The sequence below is a fragment of the Setaria italica genome, chromosome I (assembly GCF_000263155.2).
Source record: "Setaria italica strain Yugu1 chromosome I, Setaria_italica_v2.0, whole genome shotgun sequence".
Lineage (NCBI taxonomy): Eukaryota > Viridiplantae > Streptophyta > Magnoliopsida > Poales > Poaceae > Setaria > Setaria italica.
The window spans coordinates 5,657,877-5,675,722 of NC_028450.1; the positions used below are offsets into that span (position 1 = coordinate 5,657,877).

The following is a 17,846-nucleotide window of genomic DNA, read 5'->3' on the forward strand; positions in this document are numbered from 1 at the left end:
GGAATTCGGTCTCGCAACCGACCGTAATCCAGGCCAGATGTGAGCACATCTCTGAACTTGATTCGGCCAGCAAAATACGAATAGTCCTGGTTTGATCAGCCCTTCATAAAGATCTTCATCAAATCGGCCAGAAGTTGAATCGAAGCACGTGGGGAGCTCAAAGACTGGGTTGTCTCGCTGGTACGGAAACCAAATAGTTGCGTCTTCATTAAATCCATTGTAAAAACACCGAAAGTACTCGGCTACCTTCGTAGCGGAATACGCACAACCTGGAAAAGCTGACGCTGCTTCACCAAATGACATGCATCGGCGACGTTCGGTGGGGTCCTCCGCCGATTCGATATTGGGGAACGTCATGTGGTCCACCGGCTGCCGGGTGATTCTGCTCATGTAAAGGTTCAACCATAGATTGACAAACCACCAAGGCCCGCCTTGGTTGCCGATCGGCTCTCCCTTGGAAAGTCTTATGCCGATTTGATGGAGCATGTGGTACACGGCCCCCAGTAGATGTTTCCCGAGAGGGATATGATCCCCTTTGGATAGCGCTTCAGCTAAGGACTGGGTGTTGGTTGTTGGGCCAGCGGCTCTTCCGCAAAAGAAGTGTTTTTCTAGCCACATCATTAGGAAAGCTGTGTGCTCTCTGTTCTCAACGGTCCCGGTCTTCTTATTACTTTTGATAAAGCCTTTCCAACCGCCGATTCCCCTCGTGTCCAGCCGATGTGACGTTGTGGTCAAAAGGCGGAAGGGTGTGTCAGGAGAGGATATGTTCAGGCCGGTCAATAGGACTACATCGGCCAGTGTGGGGGTCATAGGACCGTGCCCAAATAAGAATGCATTAAGTGCATCAGACCAAAAATAAGAAGCTGCCATTACTAACGGCTCATTTCTCTCCATTTGAGACAGGGAAAGGTTGATGCACTGGCCGATTTTGAGCTCGTCCCATGAAACGCTCCTGGACGCAGCCACCCGTTGGTACCATTCCCTCCAACCTGGGGTTTCATTCGGCCAGGATCTAAAAGTACCCACCCAATGATCTAAGTTCATATCAGATCGTTTGAAAGGTAATCGGTCGGTTTCCAAATTTATAAGATCTGTTGGATCTAGGTCTCCCATAGGACCAAGACAAACAAGGCCAGGACTTCCTGTAAGGTGAATAGTAATTCTATGCCTAACCGCCTAAAAAAGAAAAGAAGTATGGAAATGTAAGAAACAGATCTAAGGTAAATACATTGCCGATAGGAGAAGAATTCGGTATTTACCTCTGGGATGAAGTTCTGAGTAATCGGTGTGGTAGCTGATACGGATGCGGGTGATGGACCCGTGATGGGGATCGCCATTGGGATTTCTGATGAAGCTCCTTCATCTGTGGAGGGAATGACGATCGTCTCCGCCACCACCGGAGGCGCTATCTCTAGGGCATCGCGTGTGGGAGAGCTGCCGGAGGGAGCCGCCATTAGAAGGAAAGAGGGAAGAAGTAACGGGAGGTGGAGCTAGAAAGCTTCGGTAGCAAGGGAAAGTGTTGAAAGAAGAAGGATGCGCGCGCGTTGGAAAAAGAGACGTGAGCTTGAAGATGAGGTGCGGTGAAGCGCTATTTAAAGGATGCCTGAAGAGGGGGGTAAAAATGGAATTTTCACCGCGCCGGCGTTTCGAGTTTTTCGGGGGTAGTGGCTGTCGTGGGCGCCCGTTTCAAAAAATTGCAATGATCAGCTGGGAGACCGCGAAACGGAAGGAGATTTTCACTGCAGCTGTTTCGGAGGGGAGGTTATAAAGAATTTCGAAGTAAAAGACTGTGTTTTACTCCGAAACTGGGGGGCATGTGTTGACGCCAGATTTCGTCACTAGTAAAATCGGCGCCAAGAAGAGAGGAATTCGGTGAAGCACAGTCGGGAATCGGCCAAATGGTGCGGAATCGGTCGGTGACTTTTGTCTCACTTTAGGACGAATGCGCCAGAGTCCCAATCGGTAGTATTTTGCCGATAAGGAATCGGCCGATTAGGAGGGAGGATTAATTGGGCCTGTATGGGCTTAGAGAGGGATGGAAGGATAAGGTGGAGGTCAGCCCACGAAGCGTGGAGTAACTAACCTAGCACGAATTGTGCTTGTAAATATTCATTTTCTGTTTGAATTAGAGATAGGATTCTAGTCGGTTAAGGAATTATCTGTACGGGGCTATAAATAGCTACCTTTGTAAATCTGTAATCATCAACCAATCAATACAACAAGCTACTTTTTCTTCGTACTTACTTTCGAGCAGGCGACTTCGCCATTACTTTTCTCTTGTCCACGAGTTCGTACGGGTTGGCAGGGCTGCATCATCTTGATCTCCGGCCGATTCTGTAAGTTCTGTTTATCGAGTAATATCTAAGCTTTAACTTCGGGCGTATCGCTGTTGTTTCATTTAGATTTATTCACTAGTTATCGATATTTGCTAGATTCATAGGTTTTTACCTGTTTTTCTAGTTTTTATCACCAGTTATCCAACTAGGAATCGGTAGTATCGGCTTTCTTTATTTTCTATCGTTAGATTCATCTATTGCCGATTAGATCTGTTCCTAGTGTTGTTGTCACAAGCTTTGTTCCAATTGCTTTAGCAATTTCCTGTCTACAAGGCTATAGAGATCAGGCTGTTTTATAGCCGATTTCATTATCACAGTGAATCGGCCGATTCGCCGATAAACTCTTTCGATCGGAAACTTAGCCGATCGTAATTTCTGAAACTGACACGCATTCTTCCTTGTCAATCAACAGGTCAGATTGGCTGGCACGCCGCGCAAACCGCACCAGGGCATTCACCCGAACAGGAGCTAAGCAGATTCTCCCGGGTCGTGTGTCAGTCGCTGGGATTCGGTTGACCGATTTCTAGCACCAACAATCTTACTGTCACTAGACCTGATATTGCTCATGATGTCCATATTTTGAGTCAGTTTGTGAGTGCTCCTACCTCTGTTCACTTTGGACATTTACTTTGTGTGCTGAGATACTTAAGGGGGACCTCATCTCAGTGTTTGTTTTATGCTCATGATAGTCCGCTTCAGTTTCATGCTTACTCGAACTCCACTTGGGCGGGTGACCCAACAGATCGTCATTCCATCACAAGTTACTGCATTATTCTTGTCTCATCTCCTCTTGCTTGGAAGTCTAAAAAGGAAGCAGAGGCCGAACTTCGAGCATTGGCTACTACTACTGCAGAAATTGTATGCTTCGATGGTTGTTAGCTGATTTAGGTATTTCTTGTGATGCTGTCACACCTATTCTCTATGATAATACAGGAGCCATACAAATTGCCAATGATCCTGTGAAGCATGAACTTACAAGCATATTGGAGTTGATGCCTTCTTTACTCGATCTCATTGTCATCAGAAAACCATTGCTCTACAGTATGTGCCCTCTGAGTTGCAGTTAGCGGATTTCTTACTAAAGCATAAACTCGAGAGCAGCATCAGCTTCACCTGCTCAAACTCAACGCTTCAGATCCTCCACTTCCACCTTGAGTTTGAAGGGGGGTTTTAAATATATAAAATCTCTCTATATTCTCATGAGGCTCTCCAGATTCCCATTAGACTCTCTATATTCCTATATGGCTCTCTATAAATGTATGGTCATCTCTACAGATAGCGGTCTTCTCTTTTCTCAAATCTCCAAGGTTAGTAACACTTTCATCCTCATTCTCTTGCTTCATCAACCCCACTATATCCTGCTTAACATTTTCTAGTAAATGTCTCTACATGTTTAGAGCTTGACTTAGTAAACAAGTCGTCCCAACCTCCTGATCTTTAAGCCCTTTAAGGGATATTTCCACTGTAGCATTTAATTGCACCACACTCTTCTTACTTTTCCCATTTTTCTTGGTGTCTTTAGAAATTTAGCCTTCGCTTCTTCTCCTACAATTCCCCTTTGGATCCTAGCCTTTTATTGGGCATCCAGTCTAACAACAAATATTAACATGACATCTCCTGGATTTTAACAACCGGTTCAATCACAGTAGCCTACCCCGACGGCAAAGAGCCAACATCCAGTGAGTCAAACTCACTACTCCTCGAGCATCTTGCCTTCTAACTAAATCCTTCTGGGTTGTCTCTGTCCACAAGCCTTGGCAAGTTCATCTGTATCTCCTTTTGTCCTTATCCTCCCTCCCTGACCTCTTCATTGTAGGCACATTTAGTGCCACACATGAAAGCATTCTTGCTTGATGTACAATCATGAGATGAGCACATACCAAAACATACACGAAACTTCTGGTTCCCACTTATATTCAGTACTCCATTCACCTATCTTTGGAAAGCAGGTGAAATGATCGTAATAATCTTAGCATCCTTCTTTGGTGATGTGCGCACCCATTTTCCAAAATTAGCCACCTTTTCTCCCATCTCCTTCTCAGGGTAATCTCGTTTCATGTGCCAAATGAAACAGCAGTTAAAGCATAAAGATTGCACACTCTCGTACTGCACATCGAGATCCATTACCTACTTTCCTGAAAACTTAAACTTCAACCATGGTGGATATGCATACTTCACATGTAAAGATACTTTTACAATCCCTCCCACCTACTGTACATCTCCCAGCTTAACTCTCATGAATTTTCCATAGTGTCCATCCATCAACACTTTTAGCAGGTCACTACTCCTACACCATAATGCAATTGATTCAAAAGCCACCTCTGATAGACATTGCAATCCATTGATGTGCACAAAGATTAGCATGTCTCCCCTGTACTTCCATGGCCTTCCTTTAAGCACATGCTTAAAAACCTCCTCCAAGCCAAAATCTGTAAGAAACTTGTTACCACCCAAATCCCTCGTGGAAATTGGCTCCGTCAAACCCCGTCCTGTGCCCATATCCATGAGCATAGTATGTTGAACGCAGTTCTGGCCTGAATAGTATCTTCCGATCGCTAACCACTTCCTCACCTCCTTCACATCCCCCAGATCAATCTCAATGGCATCTTCCTCTTCCTCCTGCAACTTCTTGATGAAAAGTGCCAGCAGAAGTCCACCAGACACCTTGAGGCAATTTAACAAACACCTTATATGCAGGGTGGAACAAGGTTCAAAATGAGTTAGCGATAATAGTAGATTTTGGAGGTAGATCTTCTCTCCATTTATGGATTCATCTTCTCCCTTGTAACCTGCCTCAAGACACCTCAAATTACTACCTGTAAACAACTATATGTTTTCCTTTTTGAAAAGTGCAAGGGCTGTGACTTCCTTCCTCTCTTCATGAAGGGCTTTAGCAGCACCAGGTTGTGATTGTGGCTAGCTCCCAGGGCTCGGATCAGGTGGCATCTTGTACACATCTTCAAGAATGCTAGCTACTTTGATCTTCAGACCGTCTACTCTCTTTCTTAGGACCCGTAGTCAATCTACAAGGTTACTTGATATTTTGGCGGCTCTATTGCCTCTGGTCTGGGTTCTAGCATGATCTTGTGATTTTGCTCGAATAGGGCTGTTGCTTTCGCTCTTGGGGTTCGATTTCTGTTGGTTTCGGGTTTCAAGGGATTGGCTGTGTCGATTTGTGGAAAGAAATTTTAGATCACCTCTGGTATCGCCTGAGAGAGGAACGAACATCGCGGTTCCTCACCTTTCAAGTACTTCTTCTGGCCTACACCCCTTGAAGACGCGCAAAGGGGAAAGATGGAGAGAGGGGCATGACAACGGTACCATGCATTGAGTTAGGATGGGGGTTGGCAAAATGTGAAGGTTAGGTTGCTCAACCCATGGTAACACAGGCAAGGGAAGATCTTGGAGAACTGGGCGAAGCTCACCGAGAGGGTCATCTTCCTCTTCCTCCTTTCTCTCTTTCTCCTCTTCTTCCTCCTCCTTTTCACCTTCTTCCACTTAGCTCCTTCGGCCGTACGGGAACAGGGGAGCTCCAGCTCCATGCTGGATCCGTACTGTAGGGAAAGAAGAGGAGGATAAGAAAACCCTTAAAATTAGCAGTATCATCCATGTAGTTTTGAAAATTTCTTATGTGTTGCCTCTAAACCCGCACTCATTTATAATCAGAAATTAATGCGATTAATCACGTCCCGTCACATGGCACGGAGCCCGATCCTCCCACGCAAACGTCAGCTGCAATTGTGCATGCACGCACTACTGCTCCGCCCCGCCCGCGAACCGCGTCATGAATCCCGGAACGCGCAACAAATATTCCGCCAACAACATGCGGCGGCACGTACTGCTCCACTCGGTTCCCGTTTGAATTTCGCGTCCATTTCTTGACCGCACTCTTTTTATAAAAAAATCGAAACTTTTTTCCCTTAAAAAAAAGTACGAGAAAAACGAGCTTTCTCAAGAACCGCGGCCGTTTCCTCGCGAGCAAGCAGTAACGCTCGCTAGCTGTAAGCCTGTAACCTGCCGAAGCCAACTCGTCTTCTTCTCGACGTTGTCTTCTTCTATCCCCTGCGTCTTGTTCCCATATCCCCAAGCAACCGAGCGTTCCACCGACCAGCCGGACAGTACTCGTCAGGATTTCATGGCCCACGGCACCGTCCTCCTCCCCAGTCCCGCCGTTTGAACTCCGACTCACTGACGCCGTGCTGACCTGCAAGGCTGCAACGAACGACTCGAGCAGGGAACACTCTCCCCACGGCCATGGCGGTGGTCGTGGCGGCGCGTCGCGCGACTCCCCTCGTCCTGCTCTTCCTCGTCTCCGCGTCCTTGTTCCCGGCCGATGCATCAGGTTGGTTTGTTTTCTTTTTCCTTTGATTTTGATGCTTCGAGAATTTGGAAAGGCGTTTAACTTCGGTGAAATGTTCGGATCGTCGTCGTCTTCAGCGGCGGCGGCGGGGCCGGGGGCGAACTTGTCCTTCGTGCTCGCGGCGGAGAAGACGCATCGGAAGGATCCCCTCGACGCGCTGAGGTACTACACCGGCGGGTGGAACATCAGCAACGAGCACTACTGGGCCGTGAGTCCTTCCTCCTTCCGGATCAGATCGATCCTCTCGTTTGTTGCGCCTCTCTCCTCGACAATTCCTGGTTTTTTGATCGATTTCGTTGTTGATTTCCGCGGCGCGATCTCCGTTCCACAGTCGGTCGGCTTCACCGCGGCGCCGGTCTTCGCGGCGGCGGGGGTCTGGTTCGTCGTCTTCGGCATTGCGCTCTTCCTCGCGGGCTGCTGCTTCTGCTGCTGCCCGGGCGGCGGCGCCTCCGACTCGTACTCGCGCGCCTGCCTCGTCGTCTCGCTCCTGCTCCTCCTCGTCGCCACGGCCGCCGCCGCGTAAGTAATCCTCCGATCCCCGCTCATCTCTTCCCCTACATCTCGATCACCGGCGTCGATCAAGTAGAGTACTAACCGGTCTCGTGTCTCGTCATCTATCGCAGCGTCGGGTGCGCCGTGCTGTACGACGGGCAGGGCCGCTTCCACGGCACCATGGCGGCGACGGTGGACTACGTGGTGCGGCAGTCGGGCGACACGGTCGCCAACCTGCGGAGCTTCACGGGCTTCCTCGAGACCGCCAAGGCCGCCGGCGTGGGGCCCGTCACGCTGCCCGACGATGTCAAGGGGAGGATCGACGACGTCGTGCGCAACGTGGGCGCGGCCGCCGACGTGCTCGCCGCCCGCACGTCCAGCAACGCTGCCAAGATCCGCGCCGCCCTGGAGACCGTGTACGTCACCGACCCAAGCATCCATACCCAGTGCTTTTCTTCTTTCTTGCAAATAAAAAATTCACAAGGACCTGTTCCTAATCATTTTGTCGTTATCTTTTTCGTAAGAGAATAAATTTGTTCTCTTGCTCCATTGCAGAAGGAAGGTTCTGATTGTCGTCGCAGCGGCGATGCTAATCCTTGCTTTTCTTGGCCTTGGTGAGCAAACCTACACTGCTTATCCACCTCTTACTGTTTTAGGGCATGTCTCGAATTTTAGCGGAAACAGTTCCATGCACAATGTCAGCTTTTGAGCTTTTTGAAAAGCTGCTGCTAGCTTTTTTTTTTCAAAGCCAACACTAATTTTTAGAAGATGTGCTAAAAATACTATAAAAAACTTATAAAACTTAGCTTTTCAGTTTTCCATATAAACTCAATTTTTCTGGACTTCCAGCTTCTCGGAAGCTGCACGAGAAGTTTACTGTTTGTTTGATTTGTTTGAGCTTCTAGCTTTTCACGCTAAGAAGTTGGAAGCTCAAACAAACAGCGCTTTGTTCGTCTCTACGTTTGCTTACAGTGGGGTTGCAATCTTGCAGTGTTCTCGCTTTGTGGATTGGAATCGGTTATCTACGTGTAAGCATCGACACATGGCTTTTTCAATGCTTTGTTACTCGCCAGAGTTCATCTGACGAAAATGCAGCATGAAAATCTGATGCCAAGCCCCCGTTTTTTTACTGACATGCAGGTTGGTGTTTTTCGGGTGGATCCTGGTTGCAGGAACCTTTGTCCTCTGCGGTACTTTTCTCCTCCTTCACAAGTAAGTGCCTTTGCTGTTATACTTACTTAGCTGTTGCTTACAAGTCAGTACTCTCACTACCACTCCAGTTTGGTGGCCACACTACTAGTACCTGCCTGAAGAAATTTTCCATTTACACAATGAAATGCTTAGCATACAACCTCTGTATTCGTATTCATACGGAATGACCAAGAATTGTTTTATTCTTATGTTTCGCTCCATGGCTTGGATTGTACTCCGTAAGTTGTAACGTGGGTTTAAAGGGAAAGAATGCTTGCGCGTGCCATGTTTGCAGCGTGGTCGGTGACACCTGCGTGGCGATGGGCGAGTGGGTGGCGCACCCGCAGGCGCGCACGGCGCTGGACGACATCCTGCCGTGCGTGGACACCGCGGCGGCGACGGAGGCGCTGGACCGGAGCAAGGAGGTGAACTACCAGCTCGTCGCCGTGCTCAACGGCGCGCTGGCCAACGTCTCCAACCGCGACTTCCCGCCGGGGACACCCCCGCCACTCAACTACAACCAATCCGGCCCGCCCGTGCCGCGGCTCTGCAACCCCTACACGCCGGACCTCCGCGACCGCGCCTGCGCGCCCGGCGAGCTCACCCTCGACGCCGCGCCGCAGGCCTGGCGGCGCTACGTGTGCGCTTCAACCACCACGGACGCCGCGTCGGGGGCGGAGGTGTGCGCGACGCCCGGCCGCGTCACGCCGTCCATGTACGACCAGCTCGCCGGCGCGGCCAACGTGAGCTACGGGCTCTACCACTACGGGCCGGTGCTGGTGGACCTGGCGGACTGCACGTTCGTCAGGGAGACGTTCGGGTCCATCGGCGGCGACCACTGCCCGGGCCTGCGCCGGTACAGCGGGCAGGTGTTCCGGGGCCTGCTCGGCGCCGCCGTCGCCGTGCTGCTGGCGGTGCTGCTCTGGGTCGTGCACGCGCGGGAGCGGCGGCGGAGGAGCGAGGCCAGGGAGCTCCTCCTGGCGCCGCCGCCGTACAAGTTCCCCGTGGAGGAGAGGGCGTTTCTCAAGAGCCCGGCGAGGCAGTACATGTGAAGATGAATCGCATGTAGCATCAGCTAGCTTGATTAGGCTCGTATTATACTTATACCTGTACATTGCATTCAAGTCGTCGGCATTAGTGTTTTATGTACGAAACACTATGCAATTTCGATAATTCTGGCGACTACATTATACAGTGATTCTATAGTACAAAATTTCTCCGAAGAGAGAACATCATCATCACCGGTACTCTTGCTGAGAGAATGGTGCGGTTTGCAAGGGGACCTAGTGGGAACGATGAGAGGCTGACTGGTGGGCCCATGTTTAGCACATGTCCATAGTGCCCGCTTTACATGAGGGAAAAAAGAAAAGCCTCTTAACAATTTTGTCCTGCACTGAACTTTTTCAATCTTGCGATTGCTTATTGTTCCATATCTTCTTTCCTTTGGATAAACACCCCTCTTTTGTAGGATCTCCCTTTGCAGTTTTATCCCTTTGTGCCACGAAACAAGGAGGCCGTTGCACTCAACAGCCACGAAAACTTCTCTGCCCGAGAGCATGCAGCACGCACATTAGGATCTACTACTAAGGGGGTCGACATTGACATCACCACTTTGATCAAACACTCGCGATGAGCTCCTCCTCTCCTCCGTGCTCCAAGGCCGCCGGCGCGCCGCCGCCGGCCAGTAAGTACTGCCTGTGCGCGCCGACGACGCACCCGGGCTCGTTCCGGTGCAGGCTGCACCGGTCGACGGCGGAGGCCAAGGCGACTCCGGGGGCAGATCATGAGGCGACGGAAGCGGCGGCCGCGGCCGCGGTCGCGCGCGAACTCCTCGAGCGGATAGCGCGGAAGCCGAGGCGGCAGGGTGTGGCTGTGACTGGGACTTTCCGGCCAGGACCTTCGAGACTGGGAGCCACCGCCACCGCCACCGCCATGGATGACTAGCTAGTAGGGCTCGGTAGAGTGCCCGCCATGTCGTGCCATGATATGTGGTTTGGACGAGCAGTCTTCTGTTTGTTTCTGTACATGTTCTTGAGTTCTGACCATAAGTACAGTGTACTCCCTCCGTCTATTTGGCCATATTTGACAGCTAATTAATGATCGCATGCACATGTACATAAGTAATGACTTGATTTTGAGAGAGATTTTGAATCCCAGAAAATTATTTGTTTTTTAACAAATTTTGAATCAAGAATGACTTTGTTTTTCTTCAACGGAGGGAGTAGGCAAGGTTTGGTTCCAAACAGTCTAGATCTTCGTCAGGGTTTGATAGGCGCAAACTGCAAATACTTGAATCCCAGGGTGGGCGATTTTGGTAGGCACTGTCTCTGTCGTCCGGCACTCCAGCTACATTGAGTATCTTACTGCAGGAAGAAGAGGCTCCTGCACTGCGCACAAGAGTCAAGACCGAACACCTAGCCATCGATATCGCAACTCGTAGCTGTAAAGGGGGAAAAAACGATCACAAACTGCATCAACACAACCGCCTAGTCAGCTAAAGCATTCGACATAATCCATCTATCGTGTTACATGAGAGGGGCAACACATTTTTGTACTAAAAAAAGATACAGGGGAAATCATGCCCATATGCGTTAGGTTTTTCTACAATTTACAGTTCTTCTAGTGTACTGTGTACAGCTATGCCTCAAAATGGGTTGGTACCTCAACTACAACCCCTGACATACAAAATGTCAAAGACATTGCACAATGGTGCACTTTTGCCAACAAAAAAGGAGAGGAAAAACTATACCTTTGGCAAAAAAAAAATGAATTGTGGTGTATATATGTAGGTGTAAGTCGAGGATGTTTATGAAGCCCTCAAGCAACTCCCATCTCATTTACCCTCGCCATTGCATTATTCTGGTGGATGGTGGGGCTCCATTTCCAGCAGCATTGCAATGTCAGTGCAACCGGAGAGAAATCACGGACCACCAACGCAGAAATAGCCCAAACAAAGCTGTGGCTGTGCAACAAGCACGCAAGAATGAAAAAACACCAGCACATCTGCATTCTCAAAACGAATCACAAGGGAAGAAGAGACCGCAAATAACGGCTAGAGGGGCTGTTACGCCCAAGGCCCAGCCCTAGGCCCAAAGGGGTCCTCTCAGATTTCTTACTGTTACTGCAACACTTGGACGAACTTTGGCGATGGGAATTTGAGTTCCCTTGTAAATGGGTGGAAGAATGGTCACTGCCATTCGCATGAAGTGGAACGCTCTCACTATTCTGCGAGACTGCGCTTCTCATCTGAATCGGTCCCATTTCCTCATCAGGCTGCAATGTCTGCACAACCTTCTCAATATCCTCGTTGTATCCCTTCAGGAAGAAGTCAGAACAGTTCTTGCGCACCCCATGGTCATATGGATTTCTGAATCTGCCACCTGGTCCCCTGAGATAACTGTACCTCATGGCATTTGCCATCTCATTTGTTGTTACATTCCTTGATATCTGCAAGGTAGGAAAAGCAAGAAATGACCAGCTTGTGGAAAAAGTGTGCTAAAGATACAAGTAAAGAAAGTTATAATGCCTCAGCAATCTTAGAAGCAGTGGATCACAACAAACAAACAAAAGCTCGATAAGGCAATAACTTTTAGTATGAACAAGACATATAACATGACAATATGAAGAATTATGTCATGTGCAGGAACAATCTACACAGTTATGTGCAAACATGGGCAGATGGACCAACAGAATCATGTCAAAGCCAAATACTTGATTGGAGGTGAATATCATCTTGGTTCATACCTGTGATGCTTGAATTACTGTTAGAGTTATAATGCCAAAGAAAAGGAAGAGGTCCATTATGACAAAAGACACCACCCACGAATGGTTTATAGCTGTATAGCCAAGCCATCCACCAAATGATGCTGGAGAAGCTGGGTCTCCTACACTTCCTGCAACAAGAAAATTAATATAGAATTATTTTTTTCTTAATACAGTAAATTTCTGGTATAGCAGAAAATGCAAACATACTTATGATGGCCGTTACACCAGTAATAATCATTGCAGAAACTTCTAGGATAAGGAACATGAAGAATTCCCATTTGTTTCTCTGCAATTTCAAACCATTGTAGCTTAGGCTGAAGAATATCACTATTTTTCGTTAATATTCATAGTGGGGTAACAAAAAAGAAAGATGCAATTCATCAACTAGAAGCAGAACTATGTTTTCTTGTTCTTCAGCTTCTGCTGGGTCTATAAGTGTAGTTTTTAGGATATTTCCCTTATCCTTTAACTTTTTAACCCTGTACCATTGATATATTGACAATAGGAGGTTGAACATATAAAAGGATAGAATGATTACCTTTCCAATGCAATTTGATACCCAAGGGCAATGATGATCAAATTGCTCAACACAGCGGTCGCATGTAGAGCAGTGTTTTGAGCGTACAGGCCTGACAATCTATTGATACTAGACAAATCAGGCCGCTTCAGAAAAATGTCAATTTCAGGAGAAAACCACAGATTGCTCAATAAAAAAAGACTTACTTTGCAAGTTATACATAGTTGAGACCAATTACCATCCAGAAGTTCAAGGTTGTCCAGGTCCCTCTTCAACAAAGGTTCCTAGAGGTGCAAAACAAAAGATAAACATTGCACATTTAGGACTCTGTTATTATTTAATTTTCTATAAGTGACACTTTCATAATCAGACAGGAGATAAACGTATTGACAAGAAGCCACAGTAGGTTTCCTTTCAAGCTTACGTCATCTCTTTGATTTTGTGAGTCTCTTACATTCTTGCTGATGTAACCAGGATCTTTCCTGCATAACAAACAGTACAGTCATTCCAGCGAAAAAAATAGATGGTCAAAATGCATAGTTGAGAAGTGAAAGAAGTAGGGTGCCGGGTGCTGCATATATAGATTCACAAGGAAAATAGACAATGCATTAAACAAATTGAAATCTATGGTGTTCACAAGTAACAAACTTTTTATAGACACCCATGAAAAATAATGTGAGACGTTAGATAAGGCATTGCCACAAAGACTTGAGATTTCACCAAAATAACATGGCATTCTAGTAATTCACCAAAATAACATGGCATTCTAGTAAACGAAGCATAATCTAGAATGCAAACTGATAGGGTCTGGCAAAAAAAAATCAGTGTTTACTTTTACAAACTGCATGTGGCTTAACTCAAGATTAGCACAGAATACGTGAGAATAATACATAACCCAGATTCTTACAAAAGCTGTTTCTTATAGGCCAATAGGTAAGGCATTTGAGGTCTATTTCTCTGCTTCTTAACTTTCTTTTGTAGCTAGTATTATAATAAGATGTCTACCTGCTGCATCTATAAAACATAACCAGGCCAGCAGTTGCAAGGAAAACTCCCAACCATGAAAATAACCCCAAAGGTAGAGTCATATTTGTGTTATAGTCTCCTGCATAGAAGGAATAAAATAAGTGCCACAATATGGAAGATTCAATCATCTGAAATACATCAAAATAGTAAGATACCTAAGATAATTGAATGTGTGTATACAAATATTAAGGCTATAATGATGCACCAAAGCAGGGGAGCAAGCCCAAATTTTGATAGTTTCCGAAAATAACCGTTCCCACCACATCCTCTTTCATGTACTCTTCTAGCATTCCCCTGCATAAACGAGCAAACCATCAAGTGAATTCTTTGTGTTTCCTAAATGCACTAGAGGACATTTTATGTTGAGGTCAATAATGGCCACCATAAGACCCTAACCAAGATGGTCTGGAACAGAAGAACTGCGAAAGGAGTATTCAAAAAGTTACAAGAGCATTTACAAACCACAAAAGCTACAGAAGAGTACTTTTGGATTTCGGCACTAAAGAGTTTGAGAAAGAAATCTCTTCCTCTTTTTGTTGCTTCCACGTTAATACATGACTTTTCTTGGAAAAAAAAGTTCAACCGTCTTTCATGTAAAATCAGCAACGTGAGATCAAATTCACTAATGCTGAAAATTAATTTTTGTATAAAATGCAAGATAAAGTTGTCAAGGAAGAGCATGTGAAAAAAAATCTGCCGCAATGCAAATAAAAATAACCCACAGCAACGTGTTTCATGCAATTTAGATTAAGTTTTATAGACAGTAATGCACTAATAGACTCTGCGTCAGATAACAACGCTTTATAGGCTTATGGACTTTGGACTCCAAAATCAAGATATGCTAAATATTTACTATAAGTACATTAAACAGAAAGATCAATAATAACAAATAATACTGACAAGAAAAAATGCAACTTGTCGGTGATTCTTATCAGCGGCAACTTGGGCTGGAGTCAAGCCAGTATTGTCTTGCACCGTAAGGTCCTCCTTTTTGCCAGCCTGAACTAGCACAGTGCATGACTCCAAATTCCCCCGAATAGCAGCCCAATGTAAAGGAGTACAACCTAAGGAGAGCATTTGCAATGGAAATGAGCAACAAGCTGGTGGAAACAAAGGCTCTTTTGATAGGAATATTTCTGTATAAAGACAGGAATAGTTCTGCAGTCATTCAACGCATACCTTCTTTGTCTTGCCGTGCCCTATAGGCACCTAAAAACAAGAGGAGACGTATGGTATCTGCAAATCCTTTATATGCAGCCCTAAAGGTGGCATGTTAATAGATGCATCAGTAGGGAAACTATGAAGTCAAGTTAAACATATATAATACCACCAGGCTCATATTAAATGTACAAAATAAAGGTACAAACCAGTGAAGAGGGCTTCTCCCATCGTTATCAGGGACATCGTGATCAGCATTCCGTTTTGCAATTATATGACAAAGAAATGCTGTCTGACCATACTGTGCTGCAACATGTGTGGTCTGTGATATAACAGTAGATTGATAACTGAATCATGAGTAAAACTCCGGCCACAAGCTAATTATGCTGACTCTTGATTTTTGAACAAATGAGGATTTTAGGGCCAAACAAGAACTATATTTCATCTTCTGACAATAACCTAGTATATTAAGAGGGAATCTAAAGTAGTTCTAGCACAAGGATTAGACATAAACTTTGAAAAAAAGGTGCAATCCATAAGTAAGCTAAATCAGCCATCTTCTTTCCAAAATTGCCCTTGCACTAATATACTGATATAAATTTAGCCATTCCTCAATTACCGACTTGTTGGACACCTCAATAGCATGCCTAGTGCAATTAAAAGAATGGCATAATTTGTAGTACAGCTTAATTACCCCATCTAAAGCATTCTTACAGCCAGAAAGAAGTCTGGTCTACAGTGATAAGGTGCCCTTTCTTGATCTGTGTGCCACTAAATAAACTTCATAAATTTTTGTACCAGATGAAGTGGGCCATCATGAGAAATTATGAAAATATACTAGACAAACAAAAGATATGATTATAGCGGGAAGTGTCATGGGTGCAATAGAGAAATCAAACTACAAACCTGGTATCCATATAAATCAGCGGCATCCATCTTAGCTCCTTCTTTCAAAAGTAATTCTGCAACTTGAATATGACCACGCACAGCGCTCCAGTGAAGAGCTGTTTGCCCTGTGTGGTCTATAGCATTTACATCCGCTCCATGCTGTGAAAAAAAAAAGTTCATAATCATCATCTGCAAAAGCTAACCCAAAAGGGGGGAAAATGCACATGCTTTAGTGCAGTAAACGAAACATAGAGTTAACGACAGAACTACATTGCACAACACATGACATGTATATATAATCAGAACAACAATTTAAAAGTGGCAGATTTTAACATTGTTAATAATTATGGTAGGGACTTGTATGATTACAAGGAGAGTAAATTCTGAAGATGACCATTACATCAGCCCAACTAGAGATTCAGGTTCAATTTGAGAATATCTTATATCAGCTAAGAAGATAGAAAATGCCATCTGTTTAGAGATAAGACTGCATGCTCAGCTTCAAACCGAACTAAAGGACAACGCCAGACAAAATCTCATTTTGCCTTTAACTTTAGCCAAACAGACTCAAACGCACCCGTCAGCCCTACATAAAGATGCAGATTGTACAGGGGTAGAGCTAGCCTGGGTGTCTTCTCCACACGAAGGCTGGGATCTGGACCGCTGAGAACAGTGATTTTCTACTGAATTTGCTAGACTTCATCAGGCTCAGACCAATAAAGTCCCCTAGCTCCGCCCTGATTGTATCCACCATTCAACATCTTCCGAACTGCATTGTAGCAACAACAGAGTGCTGCAGGCCTCTATAAGTGCAGAATCAAAACGTGTTGCTAACATGCCACACTACAACTACAACCTACGCATAAAACATGTGCATTAAGTCCTCAGTGATAGCCATGGCTCTGCCCAAACCTTACCCACCAACCATAACGCCCACGGCAGGCTCGAATCTCGAACAGACTACCCCGGATCAGAACTCCCAATGACAACAACTCAATGCCTACAAGATTGAGCTCAGCTGCGCAGTTCTCATCGAAGCAGAGGCTGGAGACGCCACACATACAGCACATACAATTCAGATAGAAGAACGCGCAGGTAGCTTAGCTGCACATTCCTCGAAAATCGCCACCACCAACAAGCGATCGCCGTTACTAGCAGCTGTGCCCAGCAGCCTACCGCATTGGTCACAAAGGAGAAGGGCCGGGAGTGGGGAACCAACCTCGAGAATGTACTGGGCGGCGGCGACGCGGTTGTTGAGCGCCGCCCACTGCAGCGCGTGGTACCCTAGCGCGTCGGGCTCCGTGACGGAGCGGCCCTCGCGCTCGACGAGGCGGTGCAGCTTCTCGAGGTCCCCGTACGCCGCGCCCGTGTACACGTCGTCCTTGAGCGCCGCCTCCTCCTCCCCCTCCTGCCCTGCCCCCGCCGCGACGACCGGTCCCGCCCCGTCCCCGGTGGCGGCGGCGGTGGAGACGGTCTCGGTGTCGTCGACCACCTCGATCTCCGACGAGGCCATGGGGGATCCGGCGGCCTCGCGGCGTGGGATTGGGTCGGGAGGACGCAAGGCGAGGACCCTGCTCGACGCGGGGCCGCTTTGACTCGGTATTTTCTTTAGGAATTTTGTGCGTAGCGCATGGTTTTGCAAGGGACACTATTCTTCAATTTAGGTGCGGTTTGGTTTCTCAGTGCTTATTTTTAGCAACCGTCACATCGAATGTTTAGATACTAATTAGAGTATTAAATGTAGACTATTTACAAAACCCATTACATAAGTGAAGGCTAAACGACGAGACGAATCTATTAAGTCTAATTAGTTCATGATTTGACAATGTGTTGCTACAGTAAACATTTGCTAATGATGGATTAATTAGGCTTAATAGATTCATCTCACCGTTTAGTCTCCACTTATGTAATGGATTTTGTAAATAGTCTACGTTTAATAATCTTAATTAGTACCTAAACATTCGATGTGACACGTGCTAAAAATAAGTAAAGGGAACCAAACGCCCCCTTAGTCAGCTAGACACTACAATTTTGCATTTTTATCTCCACCACACCGCAGCACGTAAAAAAATCATTTTGTCCTCATAAGTTTGGGTCAACCCGTTAGCCGTCT

The 17,846-nt window shown here is 46.4% G+C and overlaps 2 protein-coding genes across 2 annotated transcripts; one reads left to right on the top strand and one right to left on the bottom strand.

Moving 5' to 3' along the window:
* The first annotated feature begins 6,327 nt into the window (after positions 1 to 6,327).
* LOC101778553 lies at positions 6,328 to 9,664 on the top strand. The gene is made up of 8 exons (XM_004951596.2): positions 6,328 to 6,678; positions 6,774 to 6,904; positions 7,028 to 7,215; positions 7,320 to 7,604; positions 7,744 to 7,802; positions 8,180 to 8,216; positions 8,329 to 8,400; positions 8,675 to 9,664. Exons 1-8 carry the CDS (start codon positions 6,591 to 6,593, stop codon positions 9,429 to 9,431), a joined length of 1,617 nt encoding a protein of 538 aa, XP_004951653.1. The 5' UTR covers positions 6,328 to 6,590; the 3' UTR covers positions 9,432 to 9,664.
* Positions 9,665 to 10,848: 1,184 nt separating this feature from the next.
* On the bottom strand, positions 10,849 to 17,349 carry LOC101778964 (protein S-acyltransferase 24). The gene is made up of 13 exons (XM_004951597.2): positions 16,953 to 17,349; positions 15,752 to 15,892; positions 15,055 to 15,167; positions 14,867 to 14,946; positions 14,588 to 14,751; positions 13,843 to 13,981; positions 13,667 to 13,766; positions 13,086 to 13,143; positions 12,868 to 12,945; positions 12,683 to 12,781; positions 12,352 to 12,430; positions 12,124 to 12,272; positions 10,849 to 11,826 (listed from the first exon to the last, which is right to left on the bottom strand). The coding sequence occupies exons 1-13, from the start codon at positions 17,244 to 17,246 to the stop codon at positions 11,401 to 11,403; spliced, it is 1,920 nt and encodes a 639-aa protein (XP_004951654.1). The 5' UTR covers positions 17,247 to 17,349; the 3' UTR covers positions 10,849 to 11,400.
* Between the last annotated feature and the right edge of the window lie 497 nt (positions 17,350 to 17,846).